This window comes from Canis lupus, chromosome 17 (genome assembly GCF_048164855.1).
Source record: "Canis lupus baileyi chromosome 17, mCanLup2.hap1, whole genome shotgun sequence".
In the NCBI taxonomy this organism is placed as follows: Eukaryota; Metazoa; Chordata; class Mammalia; order Carnivora; family Canidae; genus Canis; species Canis lupus.
The window spans coordinates 10,991,024-11,015,658 of record NC_132854.1 but is presented as its reverse complement, the minus strand read 5'-3'; the positions used below and the strand labels follow the sequence as shown (position 1 = coordinate 11,015,658).

Here is a 24,635-nt window from a genome sequence, read left to right as displayed (position 1 = left end):
TTTTTCAATTAAAGGGAGCAAATGCTGGGGAACTGGTTGCAATATCAGAAACCATATATTTTCTCCTGTTAACACCGGCATCATAAATAAGCTTGCAAGCAAGGGGTGTGATGGTGTTTTGCTGCGGGCTGTACTGCCCTAGTTTAAGTGGTTCAAACAAGTGATTAATGATAGGGAGCAGGCCCTTACACTGCTTCCAGATCTTTTCTCCAGTGCACTTCCATTTATGTCACCTAGCTGCACGCATGGGAGGTGTTACTTCAGGGTAGATCATGCTATTTATCTCGCTGACACTGTTTTCCATTTCAAGGACCAATGATGTTTCTTTATATACATATACATATTCTCTGTGCGTGTTTATTTAAGTATCATATGAAATATACTATAAATAATATATACATATATAAGTATTATTTAGCATAATGCCCTAAACCTTAAACTGTTGACTTTGCAGTTGCAGTACAGGTGTTGAGGATATGTAAGGACCATTTGGTACCATGAAAAGCAGGTTTGCCCCCCCCCCGCCCAGGTTTCACTGGTGATAACTGGGACCAGACATTATAGTTTCTTGGGATGTTGTTTTATTGTCTTGCAAGTTAATATGGTATTTGGATTTCACAAGGCTGAACTATATACCCAGTATTTCTCAAAAGTGCATTTCCAATAGATGGATATATTAACTGTTACTCTGAAGTTGAGAATTTGAACTACTAACTGACCCACTATATTTACTCTCTGTGTAAAAGTTTGTTATAACAGTGCTAATTACTAAACAGCTGGATTTGTGAAAAAGTGCACAGCAGTAATTTGCACCTTACTGCTGCTTTGCTATGAAAAAAATTGTGAACACACCCAGGATGCATGCACTTGATTTATAAACTTCCCCAGAGCACATTTATCCGTGGATCTTTGACAGTTTGACTTTTTGAGTGTAGCATTTGATTTCTATATTTGTGCTCCCAAGACACTCATTTTTACCCCACTAAGAGCTGTTGAGTGCTGAATGAGACATTTTAAAAAGAGAAGAGTAGCACTTTGTAATAAGACTGATACTTTTAAATTTCGATGTGCTTTTGTTTATTATGTTGTGCTAGTTTTAGGGGGAAACCAAAAAAGATTTCCTCTAATCCATTACTATTGATATAAAATCATGAACGGGAGTAGTCCAATTTCAGCGTTTTGGTGATGGTGTTAAAATCATTGTTTCAATGGCAGATCAGAATGGTTCTGTTGGATTCACATCCTGAATAAATCCTTCTACGTAATTGGAGTCGATAACAGACATAGGCCAGCAGCGTTTTGTGTTGTGTTTTGTTTTGGTCTAGAAGAACAACTCCAAGTCTTGGGAAAGAATTTATTTTTGCCCTGTAGATGGGTCAGAAACATCTGCTTCAGGTAGTTTACAAGTGTTCCTTATTAACCCGTGAGCCCAAAACCCAGATAGGGAGATCTGACTTTGAAAACTACGCAGCCCGTGTTTTTGTAAGTGTATATTCAGATTAATTCCACATACCTCTTATTTAGATTTCTGGCAGCGAGGAACTTTTCAAAGAAGTGGGTGTTTCCAAAAAGGAATGTGAAAAATTAAATTTTCTTTACTTGCACAAGAGTTTTTCTGTACTTTTAAGAAATCCTGCTCTTGGGCAGAAAGGAAAGGTTTCAAAGGAACCTCATCTCCATATGGTTTTACTCGATAATCCTTTATCCAGCATCTTCAGCCGTCATTCCTTTGCTTTCTTGCCTGTGGCTACATTTCTATCTCTGCATCAATTAGCACAGTGATTTATACAACAAGCAAGCAGTTTAGAGGTAATGGTACACAATTAACATCTCATTCCACCATAAAGGGTATGCTAAATACCCCAGTCATTGCTTTCTCTGCCTGGAATTGAAATAAGTGTTTGTCCTAATTCATATGCTATCTGATGTGAAGTGGGCCTGCTTTGTACTGCACTACACCATTAATCTAATTATAGATAGCTGCAAATGAAGTGCTGTCTGAGCTGGGAGAGTGAAGAAAATAGCCTTTTGTCATTTAGCCTGACTCTGTGAAGCAGGATCACACTTTACGGGGCAATACTGCAAAATGAAAATTTCCATAATATTGCTGCCTGTTGCATCTTTTCTAATTGCTACAGCATTGTAAACACAACTGGGCGCTGATATAAATAGAGCTGTAGATATGCTGTCATGTGGGTTGTCGGAGAAAGTCCTTCGAGTGCTGTTGGATTAAATGATGCGTCCTGATTGACGGCTACCTTGAGACTGTGTGGATGGAGTTGTCACAGCATTATGCTAACAGGCTGCCCCAGTGGTTGCAGCTGTACAGACACTTTTACAGCCGCTTGTTCAGTTCACCTTCATCGCCAGGGGCATCCCTCCAAGAGGAGGGCAGCTACATACACACTGATTCTTGATGTTGGATGTTCGGGGCATTGATTCCTGGAGATTTTGGTCGATTTGGCTTTGCTGGGCCCAATGCTGAAATAGAGATGCTTGCATGTTACAGGACATCAAACCCTTGCTATGTTCCTCTCGTGTTAATTGTATATCCCACAGAGAACTTAGGAAAGGGAGGAAAAAAAAGTTGAATTAAGATTCTAATTCTACCTCAGTGTTTTAATTTCTATTTAGTGGGGTTTTTTAAAAGTACTTTTCCGAACTACTGATGTCTTTAAAGATGTGTCATCTTTTGCAGCTAGTCATTTCTGTCACTTCAAGAACATTGACTGCTCTCCAGCTCAGAGTTAGGAAAGCAGACTTTTAGGGGCATATTTGAGTGTTTGCTCTCACTGCCACACTGTGGAAATGCAGGCACAGGTGAATGTTGGAAACCCTTGGGGCTGAAAGGTGGAAAACCTTGAAGAAGAGAGCCTTGTATGTGAAGAAGTGCAGTGCTGGCCACCTTAGTGAGGGTCCATATGTAGCATGTGGCCAGTGATTCAGGATGCTGAGGGAATCGATGTAAAATAATTCCTAGTAAAGTTTATCTTTGACCCTTGGCCAAGATGACCCACAGTTGCCATGCAAAAACACGAACAGTTCATCAGCTGTACATATCCTCATTGTTTTGGAAGAACGACATAGAAACGGAAACCAGAGGTGAACTACTTTAAGAGGAAATCACAAGTGAAAAAATAGGTAAAGCAAACTGGAAGCACTCCTCTTGCAAAGAACCCATAGACCTCTGGGTCATGCAAGTGCGGGCACATGGGATGTGTCAAATTGCTGGTGGATCTAGAGGCCCTAGAGACGCAAGGAGACACAGAGACGGGCAGCAAGGTGTTTTGTGTGACCACCTGAGTGGAGTTGCGTCCAGAGTGAGAGCTGCCTGGAGCGAGGGCTGCCCTGCCCCTCAGTGGCACATGAGCTGTATGTATGCATGGCACCGGTGGGCATGCCTGTTCTCAGGGTGTTTTTTGTTAACGGATCTGATCAAAAACATAGATCCTTCCCAAACCCTGACCGCTCCCTCCTCCCCCAACTTCAGCAGCTCTCTGCCCCACACCTTTCCCCCTTTTGTCAGGTTCCATGTTAAGAGCTGCACATCAACTTTTAAAACAATTCCATTGTGTTCCTTTTAATTGTCCATCTCTGGTGGTTTTCTTCCTGGTCCTCTTACATCTGGTATGATTGCCTTCTCTTCCTTCTTTCTGTTGAACTTTTTGGGAGAAATTTTCTTGTTAGACATGGTTTTACATTGCAGAAGCCAAGCAATTCATTTGCTTAGAGACCTAAACTGGGGTCATTAGATGGCACCTCCTTCCCTCCCATTATTGTCCAGCTTGGAGTCCTGGAGAGCACCTGTCCTCAGTGCTTACACCGTGAAGTGTGTTTTCCAAGAACTTGATCATTCATTCAGCTGCAATTTTTGAGCACCTCCCTAAGCCCACAGTGAGGCTCCATCCATTAATGGACCCACAGCGAGTCTAGTTCAGGACCCAGGACTGAGCGGCTTCTAATCCCTCATGGCCTTGCAGGGTGAGAACCTTCTGGTCTCTTTGAGGATTTACTTCCCTGTCCTGTCAACTAACCTGTAAAATTTTGGACTCCCACCGCCAAAACATCAAGTTTGTGGTTTCTGTGCTTGCAAACAGTAACAACAACAACAACTTAAAGTCAAAACCCTCCAGGGAAGTTCTGCAGAACCCACTAGGAATTTTTAAATGCCTGGCATAAAAACCAACTCTGTGCCCTCAGAAGGCATTTTCATGGATTCTCTCAGCTGGTTGGCTGCTCTGCTCGTGCCCCCTCAAAATTCAGAGAAACCAATAAATAGCAGTTCTGATCATAAGCTTTGAAAGCCCTAGTGTACATTCTTAAATGACTTCTTTTCTGGGAGCATCTAGAAGCTTTTATGGTTCTCCCCTGGCAGCTCGTTCTGCAGGGCCCATGTGCTACACTCGCTCGGATGCCACCCGGGCAGGCTGTATGCCACGCTTTGCCAAGCCTGGAGCCAAGACGCAGTTTTAAGAGGCGTGTTTGTGTGGGCGCGCTCAAGGGGTCAGAACAACATCAAAGGTAATCTTAAAAAGAGAACCTTCTTGCTGCCTCCTCTTTTTATATTCAGAAAGGTCTTTTCTTAGCCAACTATTTGCACCGAGGCCTTTCCCGAGGCATTTACCCCGTTGTTATTTTTTCACTTGTGATTACAATAAGTCGCTTATCCCCCAAACAGATTTAAGAACAATAAACAAATACAAAAGGAAAAGGAACATCTCATCAATAACAAAGACTGCATCTAAAGGCGTTGAGTTTTGTGACTCTTTTACATCTCTTTCCAAGCAAAGCAGGAGTCCTACAGAGAAAGGAATTCAAGAGATATGAAAATTATAAAAATAGTAAAAGGATCCAGTTTTAGTCAGGATCTTGTAATTTCTGGGGAGAAATGGAGCTGGGTACAATCTTAGCTCTTTATTTATAATAAGACTTGTTTGTGATTTAGCTAAAATTAGTTTTTAAGCCTATCCACTGTGGTGAAATGTGATAAATCATATTATCCTCAGTGTAGAAAGATAGTTTCCCTGAATTCAGACTTCACATTTTGAGGTCAAATGTATGAAAAACAGAGGGAAAAATCTCCATCTGGGTGCTGGCCAGTCACATGGAGCAGCCGAGGGTGCTGGTGGCTGGAGAAGTGACTTTCCCCGTGACTCTCCTCCTGGTGATACTGGATTTCCTTTTCTAAAGCAGATGGAGCACAGATATGAAAACCATGCAATTTGGTACAATTATATTCTCCCTTCTTTTGCTGTCCACCCCCCCATAGTTTAATGAAGGACTTTGAGGTACAATTCAACACCGATAAATAGTCCCTCTGCCCAGAATGTTTATTAGACTGACAGCAGAATGCACTCTCCTTGCTTTTCCATTGCCACTTATGACTCAGATGAATTTTAATAGGAGCAAAAAGCTTTTATTTGCACTGTAATTTCACTTAAGGATCATATCCTTCAGAAACTGGCAGACACTTGTATGTCTTGATTGCAAAACACACACTCAGGAGTAAAGAAACATGCAAAAGATGTTATTATTCAACCTGTCATGGTGGCAAATCTGCTTGGAACCTAGGCCATCAGATCTCCTCCTGGGGCTCTCCCCTACCCCTTTAGAATAGGCCCTGCAAAGAGCAGGCTTAGAGATTTCTGCCATCCCTGTCCAGAATGAAAGGGTTAGTTCTATTTTGTTTTTGCATCCCTGCCATCACGATGCCCACAGGAGGCTTTGAGTTACAGCAGCTTTTTTCGAACAAAATGGAACTGCCTCCATGCTGCATCTGTCTTACCCCAGGGAGATGTGATCTGGTAGGAATCCAGAAATCTTCAGGTGGTGGTTTCGCCTTCACTGAGTAACACCTCCTCCAACCATTTTAGTTAGGTGTTTTTTGTTTTGTTTTGTTTTGTTTTTTGTTTTGTTTTTGATAGACCAAACTGTGGCTCCTATATTTGTCCACAGCGATAGAGGGTTTTTTTTCCTGCTGGACAGAAATTCTCTTTTATTGGAAATGTTTTGTTTGAACTCCCGTTAATGCGCCCCTAATTGAGAGCCACCTACAGAAGTTTCCATTGAAATACTTGCTTGTGCATGATGTTTCTTTCAGTGGTTTTAAAATCTGGATATTATTGTTTTTCCTCACAGAAGATAACTCATTCTATTTCATCTTTACCCTACTTGTCCTTGGGAAAACTACGTCACGTTGTGTCTAAAAAGAAAGCTAATTTTCTCAGGAGTGAATATAACATATTATGTCTCTAGAAAAATTTGAATTTTAAATATTATTTTGCCCAAAAGGAACACTGAAAGCCTTTGTCTTAACTTCCAGGTGGCACAGCCTCCGCGGAGGGGAGTGGGAGGCATGAGACAGCGATCTGCTGCCATCTGCTGGCAGGTGTTCGCAGGCTCACCCCTCTTGCTCAGGCTGACACAGTTCAATCTCGGAAGTCATGTTAATTGGGATAAGTTTGTAAGCGGTGAAGAGAAGACAAGGGAAATTCCTACTGTTTATCAAGTTTTGAGCTGCTTCTCAGAGTGATACAGGGTGACCACCGTTTGTCATTAATTAGTTACTGGGGTCGTTCTTTTTTTTTTTTTTTTTCTGGGGTCGTTCTTATTTCAAGAAGTTTCTTAAATAACTAGCTCACAACATGTGCCAGAAACAGATGAATATGTTCTGTTTCTAACTACAATTATCAAAATCCATTTGACTTCAAAGATGTTATCATTTAAATTTCAAAGCTAAAAACGTATGCCAAATGAGTGCTACAGCTGAGGAAAAGTTCTTCATTTAAACTCATTGACGGTTTTCTCTCCCCCTCCTTGCCCCCCCTTAAGTACCAGGTGCATATCTTAACCAAACTAGCTGCAGAACTGAACAGATATATGCTGGAAAAAATGGCTGAGGACACAAGCAGTATTCTGCGCTCCCCGATGCCTGGCGTGGTGGTGGCCATCTCTGTCAAGCCTGGAGACATGGTAAGGACCGTTCCTGTCTGTGGGGCAGGTGGGCTGAAGCGTGTGGTCCTGCTCCGTGCCCCTCTTGCTTGACTCATGCTGCCCCCATAGAACAGCAAAATAGCTTTCTTGCCTTCTCTGTCCAACTGTTGCACATTTGAATTGGGTTAGTAGCAGTATCTCCTGAATACCTTCCCTCCCAAAGACCTGGGACTAGAATAGAAAGAAGGCCAGATTCATTCTGTTCTTTGGCAAATTTAGTATTTTGGAAGTATTTTATTTAATTTTTAGGTACTTTCTAGCTTTCTGTGCTTTAAGCATCCTTGAAGAACTGATACCAAGAAATAGCCCTTTGGTGAGGAACTTTCTGTATGATTTCTGAAGTAAATGGGAAGGAAACTAAGGAAAGTTAATCCCATAAACTGTGTAGTACCAGAGCACTTCCGTAACTTGATACATGTAATTTGGGATCACAGTTTGAAGCTTTTCATCTTGACCTTGTGACATTAAGGCACAAATCAAAGCTATATTAATATTTCCTCACATGTTCAGTCTCATGATAAATAGGCTATAGACAAATTGATGGGATCCGTGCGTTTCCATAGAGCATGGATAGAAATCTCCACTGATTTGCAGCAAAAATAAGAAAACAAAAATGCAACCAGATTTCTAGGGGAAACTTAAAACTAGCAGTTTTACTTATGTGCTGGAAAGTAATGGCCAAACATGATCATTCCATTTTCTATGTCTGGTAAGTCACAAGAGTTTACACATTTTGCTGTAAAGAGTGCATTAAAACTGTCTCTATATTTCTGCATTAACATAAGTAAAATAATGTTGAGGAAAACTCATGAAGTTGGCATTGGCTTCTAGAAAAATATTTACAATAAATGCATATTAAGGAAAAACAATCAGCTTCAGTTGTTTAAGTGATTAGCCCTGAAATGCTAAGTGAAGTTGGAAAACTGACTTAGCAGTTGCTTTTACCTGATGATATGGAAATGGACCTCTACCTGCTTTTTCAGAAAAGCATAGAAGAGGCTCAGCTAGGAATTGTTACCTTTACTTTAATGGCATTGATATTCCTGGAAGAAAGTACTTGTTAAGACTGTCTTAAGAATTTGGGAGAGGGCAACCTGGGTGGCTCAGTGGGTTAGTGCCACCTTCAGCCCAGGGCCTGATCCTGGACACCCGGGATCAAGTCCCATGTCAGGCTCCCTGCATGGTGCCTGCTTCTCCCTCTGCCTGTGTCTCTGCCTCTCTCTCTGTGTCTCTCATGAATAAATAAATAAATAAATAAATCTAAAAAAAAAAAAAAAAGAATTTGGGAGAAATGATACATAGAAATTACATATATGCATTTGCATTCTAAAGGGTTAGGGTCGTAAGATGATAGCCGGTTGGCCTTGACATTAAGAATACCTACAGCGAGATGTCAAATCACTGTGTTATATGCCTGAAACTAATGTAATCTTATGTGTTAACTCTACTCAAATAAAAAATCTTGTAAAAATGCCTGCATATGGGGCACCTGGGTGGCTTGGTTGAGTGGTGGACTCTTGGTTTTGGCTCCGGTCATGGTCTTCAAGTGATGAGATGGAGCCCAGCTTCCAGGTCCTCGCTCAGCAGGGAGTCTGCCAGAGGCTCCTCTCCCTCTCCCTATACCCCTCCTCCTGTGTGTGTGTGCATGCATGCACATTCCCTAAAATAGATAAATCTTTTAAGGAAATGCCTACCCTCATACAGTGCCATTATCAGAGCAGTCAGTGGAATCTTTTAGCAACTAGAAATGTAGGTTTGTAAGCAACATGGTGATTATTTTTGTTTGTTTGTTTTCATTTTTCTTAGCCTTCTGTAGAAGCTACATAGGCTGCCATTCTGAGCTTGACAGTCCCGACTGTGTAGTTTTCATTATAAAATCATATTTGCACTTAAAAAAAAATAAGCGTGTAACTGAAATCCTTACTTTTCCAACACCTAAGTTGAAACCTGAAGGGTGGGCAGGAAGGGGCACTAGCTTCCCTCTGGCACCAGCCTCCCTGGTACCTCTCTTGGGGCAGAGAACTGGGAGGGAGCATGCAGCCTCCTTGTTTCCAGCAACTGCTTTCTTCTAGTCTAGCTTCTCCAGACACCGGGAGGGTTTAGTCTTCCTACTTTCCATTTCCTGGCTAATAATTTTATGTGGGAAAGCAAGGCATTTAGTAAGTTAGGACAATGTGGTATTAGTTGTTAGTTCTTTGGGATAGCTCAAATATTGAAAACCACCACCCATAATTAAATGTGGGTATTCGAGAAGGGTTTAATTTGAGAACTAACTGTTCAAAATATGTTTTTGTGTAGTAATGGGACCTCTATTTTATGTAGTCCTTTGAAGTCAGATATGGGTGAATTGGCTCCTAAAATCTGTGTCGCTCACCTTAACTTAGATGCAAGTGCTCTCCGCTGCCGGCCTCAGCTGGTCGGGGAACTTGTGCTTTCTTCTTTCCACTTCCCACACCTCTTGGCCCCTGCACAACTTCCTTTCTTATTCTGTGCCATTGTGTTTTGGTAAAACAATGTTTTCTCTTGAGTTACTATTTGTGAAAAGTCTCCCCAAACCGCTAATACCTTCACCACATGCGGGGGACGGGGAGCAGGGGTTCATCGCAGACTCTTTACAGCAACTTGTACAGTGAAATCTGCTTTGTGTAATTAAAACACAAAAAACGTTCCTTTGCCCAAAGGCACAGCACTGACTTGAGGCCATTATGAGAAAATAATACTTGTAACTTTTAAGTTTTGTGGTTTTAAATTATTTTAGCACTGTGGGGCATGTTGTGTTGTTCTAGTACTAGCAATAGCTGAGCCAAAGTTCTGCTTTTATCAGTAGAAAGATAATGGAATCAATCATCTCTGTGTGTATTCAAGGAAAAATAGGACCTAAGAAATAAGTAGGGGGCTACAACTATTCTTATTCTTTGAATTTTTTTAATAGATTAAATTCCAGGTATCTGTAATTTTTATATTTAGGTTAAGTAAAACTTGAAAGATCTTAGAATGGTGGGCCTGGCAGTAATGTGTTTCACAAAAGCACCACATAAATAATAAATAATAAATCTGCTTTGTGAAGTAAACAATCTTAGCAGAGTTAAAAAACAAACAAAAAAACACCTTAGGATGAAATGATATGGGGTGGTTGTTCAGAAGTAATACATGCACTCAGCTGCCTGTGGGAAGGTCTTTCCCCTCTCTGAGCACAGAAGCTGTGTGGGTTTTTTTTCTTTATTTCTTTTGGATTCACACAGCAAAAGTTTCTAAAATCTTTCAATGTCTTTTACATAGTGTTTGACATTAAATGTGGCAGTAAAACCATCTTTTTAAACAATTGTATGATAGCCTTTTTGAACATGTGTGGGGGGTGTGGATTCTGGTCAATAAAGCCAAATGCATACAAGCAAACAACCCAATAACAAAGTAGGAGTTGATTATGGAAACTCAGGAGTTACACATTTAATTCAGAAAATAGTTGATAGAATGACTTCTTTTTTTAAAGATTTATTTATTTATTCATTCATTCATTTGAGACACAGAGAGAGAGGCAGAAGCAGGCTCCATGCAGGGAGCCTGACGTGGGACTTGATCCCCGGTCTCCAGGATCAGGCCCTGGGCTGAAGGCGGCGCTAAACCACTGAGCCACCCGGGCTGCCCCAATAGAATGACTTTGATACGCCTTTAGTCCGCTAGGTTTTTTTGTTTGTTTTGTTTTATAATCTACCCTCTGAAAATACTTTCACAACTGATTTTTCATTTCAGTTAGAAAAATACCTATTTTTATTTAGCACCATCATAAACTGAGGGCACTTAAACAAAGACAGCATTTCTTGTAACTTGTTTTAATTTTTAAAATGTCTACCTTTATAGTATTCTTGAACAAAAATATTAAAAACACATATTTTCTCAATAATGGCAGAATGTACTTGCCAGCTTTAGGCTGAGAGCTGCTGAAATCAGTTTCCATTTTGACTCTGAAGTGTAAAATAAAGTCATTAGGGGAACAGTTGTTTTGTTAGCCCTTTGATATCAGAAACAAAGCAAAAAAATAAAAATAAGGCAACCCAAGGGGAGATTTTAACTGTTGCAATGAATCGAGATTGCTTCTGAGTTAGGTTCCAGTTCAGCAGACATCTCAGATCTGTATCTGAAATATCCAAACCATCCAAGAAGAAGAAGAAGAAGAAGAAGAAGAAGAAGAAGAAGAAGGAGGAGGAGGAGGGAGAAGGAAGAAGAAGAAAGAAGAAGAAAGAAGAAGAAGAAATATCCAAACCATTTTAATCCGATAACAATTGAGACATGAACCAGAAGCGGGCTGTGTCTCCTTTTACGTATCTTTCTTTCATAATTATCACTTTGTGACTTATTTGTGAGACCAGATCAAAGAATAGATTGGCAATAAGTACCTGTTGCTGCTTTTCTTGCCACATGGCTTGTTCCATATTAGTAAGACAGGCTTGGGAGTATTTTTGTGTGGCCAAGATGGGGAAGATCCATGTGTAATGGAACTTGGCCTTTAGCAGAAGGGAAAGTAAGTGGTTGGGACTTTGGTTCTCCTGCACAGCGTCTTGGGCAAAGAATGATATATTGTAAAGTGCATCAGTGAGAACATAAAATTTGTCATCATTAATGGGAGTACCACCCAGATTTTGCCCTGATTTTTTTCCCTCCTTGCCTGTGCTCCTTCAGGGGATCTAAGGGAAGTCTCCCAAGCAGCTAGATGGCCACTGATAACTAGGCACAAGTGTGCTGTTTCAGAGCATGGTGTTCACATCTTTGCCCCCAAATCATCTATAATTGAGCCTACAGCTAATTTTGGGGAAACTGCAAATAAATTTGGCAGGAGACCGGTGGTTTTCCAGTCTTGAAGAAACAGATTTGAAGGCCCCCTCCTTTGCTCTTAGGTATTCTAGATGAGGAGCATTGGAATGGGCCCTCTTGACATGTTTGTTTGGCAGTGGCTTCTGTACCTCGTGCGGCCCAGTATCCACGTCTGCATCTTTTCCTTGTAGAGGACCTGGCCTGACAGATCGATTTTTCAACTTCAAATTACAAAATATTGCAAACAAAGTTGCAGAGAATGATACAAGTACTCATACGCTCTCTGCTCATTTTTACCAGTTTTGCTTCCCAAGGTACTTAACAATAAAACGTAGCTTATACTGTGAACCTACCCTGGGGCTCCTCCCTAATCAGATTCCTTCTTCAGAGGTGATGGCTACTCTTATTTTGGCCTTTTTGTCCTTTCCAGATAACATTAATTTTTCAATGTTAGGGTTAATTTTTGTTGGAGGTAGCAATTTGAGAATTTTAAAAATCTAATTTAATTATCCAGTATAAGATAAAATATTTTTACAGATCAAGCAATACATTGTTGTAGGTGAGTCTTCTGCAAGTTTGGTATTTTATTTTATTTTTCAAGAAATGATCTACTTGGGATTAGAGGCTATGTTATCTTGGTTTTAACCATTTTCATAGATGGCAGTTTGTAACCTTACCGAGATTCAAAAGATCTTTTTTCACCCTTTTGCTTAAAAAAAAAAACAAAACAAAAACCAAAAACCACATCAAGTCCCTGAGTACTTTAAAAACAACGTCCTTCACAGAGGTGGAGGATCCAGATTGATTTCTTACAGATACTGTAAGTTCTCTAATTAGGGGCTCTGGCTCCAGTTCCCAGCAAATTTAGAGGGCGAGAGGGAGAAATGGTTTCCATTTTAAGGAAACGGGACCTGTTTTGTATTGGCCATGACTCTGTATTTGCTCCCTGCTTGGTTGCCCACTGCATGGAGTCAGGGAGGCTACCAGGGCAGCAGGGGAGCGGGGCCAGGAAGGAGCAGGCAGGGAGAGTGGGGGCCGGGGTGGGGAAGGGGCAGGCGGGGACCCGGAGTGCCTTGAGCCCGCTGCCCGCCCCAGCCAGCAGCCTCAGTGGATGCGTCACTCCTCATTGCACGTGCCCTTCCCAGTGAGTCAGGCAGCTTGCGCACAAACTCATGGCAGGAGGCCTCAGACTGCAGATAAGGGGTTTGGTGGCATTTCTGTCACCTGCCTCCTCTTTCTTTGTAATTTGATGTTGGTTCCTTCCATCACTGCTTAAATACTAGACAGTCTCCCGGGGTCTTCCTCCCTCCCCCTTTACATGACGATGTTGGGACGCGAATGCACATTTCTTCTCGGAAAATATCAGGGGATATTTACCAGCCTATCTTCCGGGCTCAGAAAGAGGAAGTTATTATAATCAGATTCTAGCAGTGCCTTTTAACCAAATCTGAGAGGCCTTTATCTTGTGGCCGTTAACTGCGTCTTTCTTCAGATCTAAGGGCCATAAAATGCATTGCATTCAGGCACCTGTGTTCTAAGTAGAACAGCCTTTAAAAAGTAATTGAAGGATTTTCACTTTTGTAGAGTCGTCGGCAGGGTTGATATTGATCCACACTTTCGGGGGCCCATGCAGCAGAAGGGGAGACTGCAGCGGGCCGGTAAGCCCTCCGAGCCTTCTGTCTAATTTGGCAGAAAAACACAGAATGTAGGACAACAAAAGAAGGCTCCTTTTCCGTAAAAATTCTTGCCTCCCGCCCACCCCTCTTCCCCAAAAAAGGGACTTAATTTTTCAGCTGCACACAGTGATTTGGTGCTCACTCTTGCATTGAAACAGTTGCTGTCTGAACAGGCAGGAAACAGTTTTCTTTTAATTGCTGAAATCATTCGGAAGTGCTTCATGCCCTGCTTCTATACAGCAGATGCTGTGCATTAATTGGCCTGCGTAGAAGTGACCCAGGGTTCCTTGCAGCGGGGCCCAATTTTAGGCAGAGGGTTTAAATAGCTTATTTATTATTTTGTATAATCTGGCGTACATTATGTACGTCCGCACGTGTCGTATTTCATGGTCTGCAATTTCTAATGTCATATGGGTTTCAAAACCTGTGTTTCTCTGGTAATGTAATAGCAGCAGGTAAGCTCAAAATACCATCCATCAGGAGCTAATTTTTTATCCAGATACCACAATGACTGATGAACCTGTCTTTTGTGTGAACGTTTAGCACAGTAGAAAGCCATATGCCACTGGCACCGTTTCCTGTACATTCTTTACAGTTGCTGGAGAGTAGGCTTCGGGCGGGGGTGGGGGGAGCGCTCCCTGACATTATGTCCTCCTTCCTCCACTTAAAGGATAACTCCTTTAAAACAGCCCTGGTTTTGGACGACAAAAGAGGGTAGGGGCCATCCTCGAGGAAATCCGACTCCCATACTCATTTTCTTGATCAGAAATAGGACTGCACACTCTTAATAGGGAACCTTGTTTTGTTACTCCCCGTCTGTTCAAAACAGACCTTCGCCCATTAGAAGGGCCTCCCCTGTGTGGGAAGAGCACAGCTGTTACTGTAAACCTCATCCCATCACTGTATCACCCCCATTTTGTGGCTCTGAAGGATGAAATTGAGAAATGGAATACTGTGCAGTCAGCCTTTACATCTCCAATTTTAGGCCTTTGCCATCATTTTCATGCTTTTATTCCAAATCAAATAACATTAGTGGGCTACACCATCTTCTGATAAATGTCTGCTCTCGAGCACAGCTTTCAAGTCTGGACTTTTGGGGGCTTCCTTTTATGTTTGGTGGAGGTCTTTTTTCCCCCCTTTCTCTGCTCATCCTCTCTCCGCACTTTCTTTGAGCTTTCTTCGGCATTTGCAGTCTGAACGATACAAGTTGCCAAACGTGTCCCGGTCTTAGTGTGCTTTCCAAGAGGGACATGTGCAGGAGAAGGTTCTGTGCCTTTTCATCTTTGGGGAAGGAGTGAAGCGAACTGGTAGAAGGATATTGGGGGCTTTAATCAGAAATAAGAAGGGTTTTAAATCATTAGCACAACAAAGCATACTATAAGCTTGAAGATAAAAGTCTCTGGGGGAAAGAGTCCTCTGAAAATAAATGGAACTTGATAGATTTCCATATCATTTATAACTTCCCTTAATTACACTTGGAAGACTTGCCAGTAAAACTGGAAAATTGGCAGCCTAGATCCATTAGAGTCATTTTGCCGACCATGGCAAGCAGCTGGCTTTACTGGATTTTATTTCCCATCACTCACAATTAATCATCAGCTGGAGATGTCTGAAACTCTTCAGCACAGAGCACTGCTGCCTGACATTCAGGCCTCCTAAACATACTAAAATCTGCTGAGTAAATGGGCCGGGTTTTCTGTCCAGCTTACTCATTTTGGAGTGAGGCAGGCCTTTGCTTAATGAGTGCGCCCTGATAATCGGATGCGAATGTGAACCTTGACCCCACGTCAAAGGAGAAGACGCAATAAACCGGATGAAAGATACAGGACTGGGGCCTCCAAACTTTACACCAATTAGACGGGCAGCAGAGAAGTCCATCAGGTTGACTAGGTTTATCGAAAAGACTGGTGAGGCTTGTGACCATTTTGTAAGCTCAACGTCAGAGACCTCTTGTCACAATCAGTGAGTCTTTGTCAGATGATGCACAAAAGTGTTAGAGAAGTGTGCGCACAAACCCTTCAGAGGCCGTGCCCTCACACAGGAGCTGTCCAAGCGTTCCCTGCCCATGCGAGCACCTGGGGAAATGCGGAGGGTGTCCCCGTGCAGGGGAGGCCCTGGGATCTAGGGGGCATGGGTGGGGGAGAGGTGGGCAGGGGGACTCTGGGGGGCAGCAAGCCCCACGTAGCTCCTCCGGCTGCAATTATGGAGGGATGAAATAGTGTGAATTTAGATCAACTCCGCGTGTGCGTAACACAATTCTGCTGACCAAGACGTTCCTCACTATTTTGTGGGGTCCCAAGGAACAACCTCCAAGAGTTTTCTCTTTTAAGGATCAGTGAGTGAAAACAGACTGCAAAACCCATTGCCTAAGTAGGCAGAGAGGGAGAAATAAATTACTTAAGGTTCCATACAGACCTAAGTAGAAATGGAGAACTGCAGACCAAGGGAGGTGACAGGAGGGGACAGCAGGCCCGGGTTGCAAGGATTGGATGTGGATTCAGGGCAGTGCTGCCCGTTGGGCCCCTGTAAATCCAGAGGCACTTTCTTTGAAGTCCTTTTAATTAAATTGCCAGAATCACACAACAAAAAAAATACTGTAACTTTGGGACTTTCCCACCTCTCTTGATTATCTCTGTCTAAATGAGAGGTTTTGTTTTTCTGAGTAGTGGATTGGGGACCTGCCACTTGAGTCACCTGGAGGTCACCTCTTTGCAAATCATGCAGGGTACAGCACCCAGAGCCAGCCAGGAAGGATGGTCAGAGGGCAGCAGGCCCTGATCTAAGCACCACCGTGGCCCAGGCCCCACTGCCCTTCAGCGTGGGCCCTTTGGCATCCTCGTCAGATTGGTCTGTGCCCCCTTGGTATGACCACTGGAAATCCCCTGGGTTCCTATGTGCATTAACCATGAATTCACTTAGTTGAAGATCCCATAAAGGACCAGTGGGGTGCGCTCTGTGTGGCCTGGAGATTCTGGGGGGTGGGCCAAGCAGCTGAGAGGGATCACACCTGCTGCAGAGGGGGCTAGATTGTGCCCTCCACCCCAGAAGCCCGCTGAGCCAAGGATGGGGAGACGGGAGCCTCTGAGCAAGCCCTGGGCTCTTTGATGACAGCAGAGGAAGCCCAACTGGGTGGAGGCTGGGGGGCAAGCTCACCTGGGTCCCCGCTGTGGGCACTCATCCACCCCATGAAGGAAAGAGCTACCAGAACCCAGAGGTGAAGAGCGGATTACTAATTTGGGGGGAGAATTTCCGTTCTGTTTTGTTGAGTTTCAGATCCATTTCCAGAAATCCACTGGGACCTGACTGGGACATTGCATCCTGGAGGTCAGCCCAGGCTCCCCAGCCTCCGTGAGATGGTGCTATGGGTCTACCGGAGTTTTATGGGTGGAGCTAAGTGGCAGGTGCTACCCTTGGGGACTTGGCCTTCTCTTGTCTCACGGGGTCCCTGCCTGCCTCTGAAGAGTAAAAAAAAAGCCCTGAAATGAGGACTGGAGGGGGTAGCTGTGCTGCCACCCTGCCTGCCGTCCCTCTACCTTGTGAAGAGCAGCCCTCGAGTGTGGATTCTTCACTCTCTATGGAATGCAGATGCCAGGGGAAAATGAATCAAAACAGGCAGTGAGCACAGCGCTTCAAAGCCCAGCTCCCCAGCACAGCGTCTCTCTCCTGTGCCAGCATCGAGCCTTTGGCATCCCCTCTCTTCCTAGATTTCTGTGCCAGGAAAAGGCAGCCCACCACCTGATCAGCAGAGGAAAGGAAGGCACAGGGCGCAAGCAGTCCCAACTGCCAGCAAGACAGCTTGTGCCGCGCAGGGGGCCGGAGGGGGAGCTCGGGGATCATCTGGGGATTTCAGGAAAGAATATTCTCTGGGCGCTCCTGTGACCCTGAGCCAGCACAGCCGCAGTGGTGTGTGTCCAGGAGCTCCACACCGGGATGCCCACCAGCACCCCGAAACAGCCAGCCAGTTGCCCTGGGAAACTCAGCTTTACCATTTCAAGAACTGGGAGGCCCTTCTCACAACGATAGGAGAAAAATTCGGCTCAGGTCCATGGTGCTTACCCACCTGGGGCAGCAGAAAGAGGATTCGTAGAGTGGCTTTTGGTCACAACTGCCTCCTGGGTTGAAGTCCTAGGCTTAGCCAGGGAGCTCATTCTCAGCCTCCCCTGGCTTGCCTCCCGCCCCCACCCCCCTCCAAGGAAAGGCAGGTAGAGCTTGAGCCCACGCTTGTGGGGCTGCGGGTCTCTATGCAAGCACTGGGCGCAGCTGGAGAAAGCATTCCCTGTGCTGGAAGACACCTTCCAGGAGCCACCCCATTGTTCCTGGGCATGTCTTGCTGAGGTTAAGACAGTGGTCCCCCGGCTGGCCGTGGTTCCCAGCTCCCCAGGACTATGGACAGAAATACTCCATGTTTCGGTGACAGCTTTGCTGAGATAAAATTCACATCCAGTATGGCTCAGCCCCTCACAGTGTACACTTAGTGGTTCTCTTCGATTCCTGGAGTCACTCGTGCGACCATCACCACAGGTAATCTAGAACACCCCCCCCTCTCCCACAAGAAACCCTGTGTCCATCAGCAATGGCTCCCCTCTTCTTCCCAGCCCCTAGAAACCACAAATCTTCCAGTCTGTAGAGATGTGCCAAGTCTGGACGTTTCACATAGGAGAATGTCCCATTTTTGCCACGTCTTGGTGGTGCCTGATGAAGATCGAGGGAATGGTCCTTCTCTGCTATCCCCCAAAGATTCACTTGGAACATAAAATATTAGAGGTCATTGCTGCTGCTTGGGTAACATTTCTGAGCATGTGACAAAGAATCTCTTGATGGCTTCACTCCTGAGTGTTGCTGCAAAACTAGAATGGTTTTAAAACTTGTCTTTTTTCCTATTCGTTTTTCCAGGTAGCAGAAGGTCAGGAAATTTGTGTGATTGAAGCCATGAAAATGCAGAACAGTATGACAGCTGGGAAAACTGGCAAGGTATGTCCCCAAGTTCCCACCAGCCCTCGCCTGCTCTGTGACAGGAAGCAGACCTTGTACCTTTGGCTTTTGGATGGTCAGGCCTGGAAGGGACCGTGGGGGTGACCACTGCCAACTCCTGCCCCTGCAGTCCAGGACATTAAGATGGGGAGGTCTGTCTGAGGTGCAGGTAGTCAAAGAACAATTCTTTTTCACCTTAATGTCTTTCAAATTAAGGGGTCCTTAATTTTTAATGTTTACATCTGTCTTGGAGGCAGTTAGTGATCTGAGACTTACATGACACAGCAGGACATGGTTTTAGAGATTGCAAGAATTAATGTTAACTCTTCAAGATAATTTCTCCACAAAGAGAACAATTCAATTTCAGATCAAGAGGAGCTGAGAACCCCGTGTACACACGTGGGATGTAATGATTTGGGGAGAAAAAAAGGACTTGTATTTGTCCTGAAACTTGCTAAAACTTCTTACATGTATTTTCTCCTTGAAGAAAATAGAAAAGTCCTTTTAATAATAACTTCATTATCCTTCCTGCTTCTAAGAAGATGCCACACTAGCAGAATGAGCCTTTTCCGAAGGACAGCTTGGTTTGGAGGTGTCTGCATCCTGGAGTGAGGTGGGGCAGGGTGGGACAAGGAGAGGAGCCGTGGCCATGGCCTGCCCTTTGGCTGTAGCCGAGACCGAGCCAGGGGTACGGGGGGGTCCCTGGCAGAGAAGTACTGTCCGCTCACAGTGTCATCTGTGTCAGAGGGATGCAGCCTTTGTCATCTCAAAAGGAAGTGAGGCTGCTGGCCCAGCCCACAGGTCTGGCAGCGAGGACAGAGGCCGGGTTTGTGGTGGGTGGGCCTGGAGCTGCCTGGTCAGGCTGGAAGAGGCTGCCGTCAGCTGGGCCCCATCTCTGTGGCGTTTGGGAGATGAGAATGGCACAATTTGGGAATCCAGTTTTGGGGAATCCTGCCCTCTACATCTGATGACTTTTCTAAAAGTGAACCAAAAATGGTATCTGTTCTTTTGGAAATTGTTGTTTTTGCTCCTGGGATTACTTAACATTTATGTGACATTAGTGTCACAAAATGTCCACGTGTGATAAGAACCTGGCCTCACTTGGGTGGGGGGGCAGATTAAATAAATAAATATATATTTGTGTGTGTGTGTGTGTGTGTGTGTGTATGCGTGTATGCATGTCAGATGCCTGCCAGGGGCCGCCCATGTTGCTGGCCTGGGGTCCTGACTCACAACAAACATGGCTTTAGCTCCCTAGTCTATCACTGTGTTGTGTGGCCTCATGGTGGGTCTTGTGTGGAGGCTCAGCTGATCCCTGGCCCTCGGCAGCCCCCAGTGGCTTTCAGGGTGGTGATGGGCTCTGGGTCAACTTGTACTTTGGCCTAAGCCCTATCATCTGGAGCCCTTCCTGGCCATCCCATTTCCTTCTGCCCCCAGCGGCGCCCTGGGAGTGGCTAGAGCCCCGGCCCAGAGGAGCAGACCCTGGAGAGCCTGGGGACTAGCAGTTCTTACCTGGAGAGCCATTTTTCCTCCCAGAGAAAATGTTCACAATGGAAACCGGTCCTCCGTGTCGTCCTCACAGCATGAAAGATACATCCTCTGCAAACATCGGAGGCTTCAGATCAGAAAGAGCAGCCAGTGCCAGTAGCACCTACCAGGCCTTTGAAGTAGTCACTGCATAGCTTCGCATGGTTCTGAAGGCTCCTGGGCTGGAATTCAAGGGAGAAAGGCCCTCCTAGGCCTCGGCTTCCTAGCGGAGCAGCAGGGACGCAGGCCAGGGCACCCGACCCGTGCGGTCCAGGACATTCTTCCTGTTTGCCAGGTCTCAGGTGGCCAGGAAGTCCTCGCCCACCGTTTGTTTTTATGCCTGAGCAAGAACCTCCCAAGAAGTCCAAAGGCTGCTTCTCTCCACTCCAGTACCTCCCCACTCATTTTAAAGCTGAACACAAATTCAGGAAAGCAAAACATGTCTACAACCGAGATAAATGAGTAGAACGGAAGGGCAGTGTGGCACGGCCATGGGGCTCAGCATCTGTTCCACGTTAGGCCACGAGCACCGTCCATGCAGCCGCACATCTTCGGAGCGTTTCGTTTCCCTTCAGAAGGAAGTTTATGATCTCAGGCTACAGAGTTTCTCCTGTTAATTAGTGGTCCCTGTTTTGTTTGAATCTTGTAGAACTATGTGGGTTTTTTTGTTTTTTTTTTTTAAACACTAAACCAAGTATGCATTAACTCGCAGAAACTATTTATGCCACCTGTAGCTGCAGAAGGGCTTGGGAGGGCTGGCTGTGGAGGGTTCACCTGGCACAAGTGCTTCTGGCTTCTAGGATGCCGTGCAGACCCTGGGGGTACCCAGGGCAGGGCCAGCGGGCAGACGTCAGCACAAACTCTGTTGGACTAGCCACTTCTGGGACAGCCAAGGAGAGGCCAGGAGGCGGGAGACGGGAGGCGGCAAGTCACAGCCCTCCACGAGGACATAGCTGTGCGTGAAGTCCCCTCTGCCGGGTGGGAGCCGACTGTGCTACCTGTGTGCAGGGCCTGCCAGGCTGTCTCTTCATTTCCAGAAGTGGATGATGAGCTGGCTCCCTCATGGTCTAGTTAATAATTCTTACTACCCCCCCCCCCTTTTTTTAATTCAAGGTGAAATCAGTGCATTGTAAAGCTGGAGACACAGTTGGAGAAGGAGATCTGCTCGTGGAACTGGAATGAAGTATTTATAGCCTTTCAGTCATCACCCAATTTAATTAGCCATTTGTATTATTATTATTTCACACTCAATTTATTCAAGCGTTTTGCAGGAACACTCCTGTGCAGCAGATTTTACATGGTCATATTTATTCCACATATAGTCAAAACCAACATTCTGCCAAAAAATCACCAATGGAAATTTTTATTGATATAAATACTTGTACATATGATTTGTACTTCTGCTGTGAGATTTCCTAGTGTCAAAATTAAATCAATAAAGCTGAGCATTTGTCTAAATATTAGTTTGGCCTTTTTTTGAATGAAGACAATGTACATAAGAGGCGACTGGCTGTGCCAGTAGACTTTAAATACTAGTGTTTCATTGTGATCTTTAAAAAAAAATCTATATAAATCCTAGTTCTTTGCCTTAGTTTCATTAAATAATCATTTGCCACCTCATAATCTGATTACCTACCTCTCCTGGTTGAGGCCCTCACTCTGGTCTGTGGCTACACCTGACTTCCAAAAGCCTGTGCAGGACCCCCACCCAGGAGCTTGGAAACCCCCTGCCACCTGCCCCGCCTCCCCCAGGCTTTGCTGGGGCTCCCTGGCCTGAGAGTGGTGGGTGTGGCTGCCACAAGCCCATCAGTTGATACCCATCCTTGCCTTTTTGTGTTTTTGTGAAGCAAGTTTCCAATTAAGAAAAAAGGGCTAAAAATACTAAAAATACTGATGGTTTTTTTGTGCCAGATGCAGTTAGTAATCATAGTCTACCATTAAGTTGAAGAGCAAGTGAGCTCTCCCAGCGGAGAACGAGGTTACTAAGGATCAGCAGCTGCGTTTTCACTGCTTCTGAAATTCTTGGAATACATTTCATACTTTGCTGGTAAGTAAGCAGAGGCAGAGGCGTGCGCTGATCTGAATCTACGCTGACAGATTATCAGATGGAGGTGGGTAGTAATTGGTACTTCGTGCCTTGCTAAAATTATTTTAAGTGCTGTTTGTATTTGGAAGCTAAGCTTTCTGTCAGGCCTGAAGAACAAATTACTAATGTGTTGGTTCTTCTCTGAAAGGCCCCCCGTACTCCCTAAACACCGCTCCCTCTGGGGGCAGGGACAGCACCTTGCCCCTCGGGCTCGGGTGAGCTTCTAGCTGACATCGGACTGCTCAGCAGTATCTGCCAGCAAGTAGGTGGCTTGTTATTTTGCTAGGTTATAATGAAAAGAACCTTCTAAAAAAAAAAAAAAAAAAAAAAGAACCTTCTACCAAGTAAGTAATGCCCCGCCCCCCCCCAAAAAAAAACCCAACAGTAGTACCAACACTTTTAAATTCGGTTTCCCAAAACATCCAGTTTAATGTTACATGATCATTCTTAGTAATCCCTTCTTTAATAAGGTTGATCTGAAAATTGTGAATATGATGTTTTATATGCTTTAAAACTACCCCCAAAACACAGTATGTTTTTCTTGAGGTTCTTTTATTAATGCTGAGATAACCCAAATCAGTTTAAAAATTCATCTCACTGTGACAGGTTAGAATCCATACAGTGGGGTTGCTAAAATCTAGCTGCTCCACAAAGTCTACATTTTAAATGTTCTCTTCAGATCAAAGCAAAGCAAAAAAGAAAGAAAGAAAAGTATGACATGAGTTCTTGAAATGTCATTTAGGGGAATTAAAATCCTGGATCTTCCTTATCCCATCCATTCAAGCCCAGGGCGTTCCTGAAGCAGCAAGCAACAAAGCGCTAGCAGAGAGAGGGGCTTCAGGCATAATCTTGTGATCAGTATGTCAAAATATTGGGGAAATCGGCTACAACTGAAAGAGAGATTGTTCCTTTTCCCACAGATTAAGTTTTACAACTATGTGTTTCAGGGAGCATTATTCCGCTTGTGCATTCAGTGGTGTGGTCCGAGGGGAGGCCTCCGGGGCTTACCATCTGTCCACAATCTCGTCATCACCAGGGCTCCCTCTGTCCCCTGGTCAAGGAGCAGTCCTGGCACTTCTCACCTGTTCTCCCGGGGATTATAGCGCAGCCCATGTTTCCCGTGGGAGTCATAGTTGTCATGGGATGGGAGGTGGACCCACTCAGGTGAGTAGGTGCCTGTGCTGTAGACGAAGCACTGCAGGGTCCCGTCTGAGGCCAGCGTCTCCTCAGGGGCTCCCTGTGTGTCTTCCCACTCGAGGACGGCGATCCTCACCAGCATGCGCTGGTACATGTCGGGGCAGCCCTCAAACTCATCCAAGAAGCGCAGCATCTGCTCATCCACGGCATAGATCTCCCCGACCACACACTGCCCCTGCCCCGGGAGGTTCAGCAGACGTGGGATGTTGTGCTCGCCAGCAATCACCAAGGGGTACGGTTCCACCGTGCGGCCCCGGCCTTGGAAGGCCGCGCAGCCGTTGGTGCCATCCAGCAGGACCTTGTGGTTGGGCTGGCCTCTCTTCAGAGTCCCATACACAAACACAGGGGCCATGCGGGCCACAGAAGCTGCGGGAGAGAAAGGAAGCAGACTGTACACACTGTGTGTGGCAGAGAAGGATCTTTCCATCTTAGTGGGGGTTGGATACTTCGGGAAGGGCCCGACAGGAAGTACTCCAGGCTCTGCTCAGCCAGCAGCTGCTCACGAGCCCCGCACAGCCTAGAGCCCACTACTCTTGCCCCCTGTGTGGTGGGCCCTACGGCATCAGGAAACACCAGCCACCCTTTAGAGTCTTCTGGGCAGAGGCACTCCTTTACGACCATACCTGTCAGAAGGAGACTGCCTGCCTTGGGATCAAGCCCTGCAGAACTGCTGTTTCTTAGGCCGGTTCATTTTCAATCTTTTTGAAAAGACTTTAAAAGTTATACCATAAATATATTTTATTAGAAAAGTTAGAAATACCAATAAGCAAATATAGGTACATACACATGTGCATAGACACACACGTAGAAAATAGTCACATGTAGTCAGCTACGAGAGATTATTCAGGTGTCGGTACTAAATTTACATTCTGGCCCTGGCAGTAGGACCCAGCAAATTTTAACAATCACACCTTCCTTTTCAAGGTCCTAGAGGGTAATGAGGCTTCCCTGTGACTCACTGTGACTCAGCGCGGCAGTCTTGGCTCTTGTCGTGAAGGTAAATATTTACTGCTCACTGGGGTCTGGGCCCCAGATTGTTACATAATTGATAAAAGTCATTTGTGTTAAAGTGACTCAAACCAAACTAGAAATGAAGTTAAAGTGGGCCTCTCCTCAGGGCCTGGCATCTCGCTGCCCTACATGCCCAGCGCTGTGTGAGGACAGCAGGCTTTGGAAGGAAGACACCTTGCACAGGAATACAAGATGCATCCATGTGCTGGCAGCAGCCCGCCCCCTGCCAGGAACACCTGGAGGGTGACACCCCCTAGGTGCCAGTCACCTGGCAGGTGGCCCTTAGGGGAAGTCACATTTGACTCACAGGAGTTGCACTTTTTGGTGTGGGGGTCTCAGCCTCGCCTCACCTCCTCAGGGCGTCT

The 24,635-nt window shown here is 45.0% G+C and overlaps 2 protein-coding genes and 1 long non-coding RNA gene across 14 annotated transcripts in view; 1 reads left to right on the top strand and 2 right to left on the bottom strand.

Annotated features, from left to right (window-relative positions):
* The window catches only part of PCCA (propionyl-CoA carboxylase subunit alpha), a 462,660-nt gene extending 441,226 nt beyond the window's left edge, over positions 1–21,434 (top strand). For 6 of the 7 annotated variants that reach the window (XM_072782480.1, XM_072782479.1, XM_072782477.1 and 3 more), the window contains 3 exons: positions 6,832–6,972; positions 18,372–18,449; positions 21,090–21,434. In XM_072782480.1, the coding sequence (XP_072638581.1) occupies positions 6,832–6,972; positions 18,372–18,449; positions 21,090–21,158 (288 nt within the window). In that variant the 3' untranslated portion in view covers positions 21,159–21,434. The remainder of the gene's footprint in view (positions 1–6,831; positions 6,973–18,371; positions 18,450–21,089) is intronic. The other variant, XM_072782481.1, reaches the window with a different exon arrangement.
* LOC140607887 (uncharacterized) lies at positions 1,054–21,064 on the bottom strand. The gene is made up of 2 exons (XR_012009809.1): positions 19,962–21,064; positions 1,054–3,661 (listed from the first exon to the last, which is right to left on the bottom strand). It is a non-coding gene; the product is annotated as an uncharacterized lncRNA (long non-coding RNA).
* Positions 21,435–22,595: 1,161 nt separating the features above from the next.
* Positions 22,596–24,635, bottom strand: part of GGACT (gamma-glutamylamine cyclotransferase) — a 42,591-nt gene continuing 40,551 nt past the window's right edge. For all 6 annotated transcript variants that reach the window (XM_072782489.1, XM_072782494.1, XM_072782491.1 and 3 more), the window contains one exon: positions 22,596–23,625. In XM_072782489.1, coding sequence (XP_072638590.1) covers positions 23,141–23,625 — 485 coding nt within the window. In that variant the 3' untranslated portion in view covers positions 22,596–23,140. The remainder of the gene's footprint in view (positions 23,626–24,635) is intronic.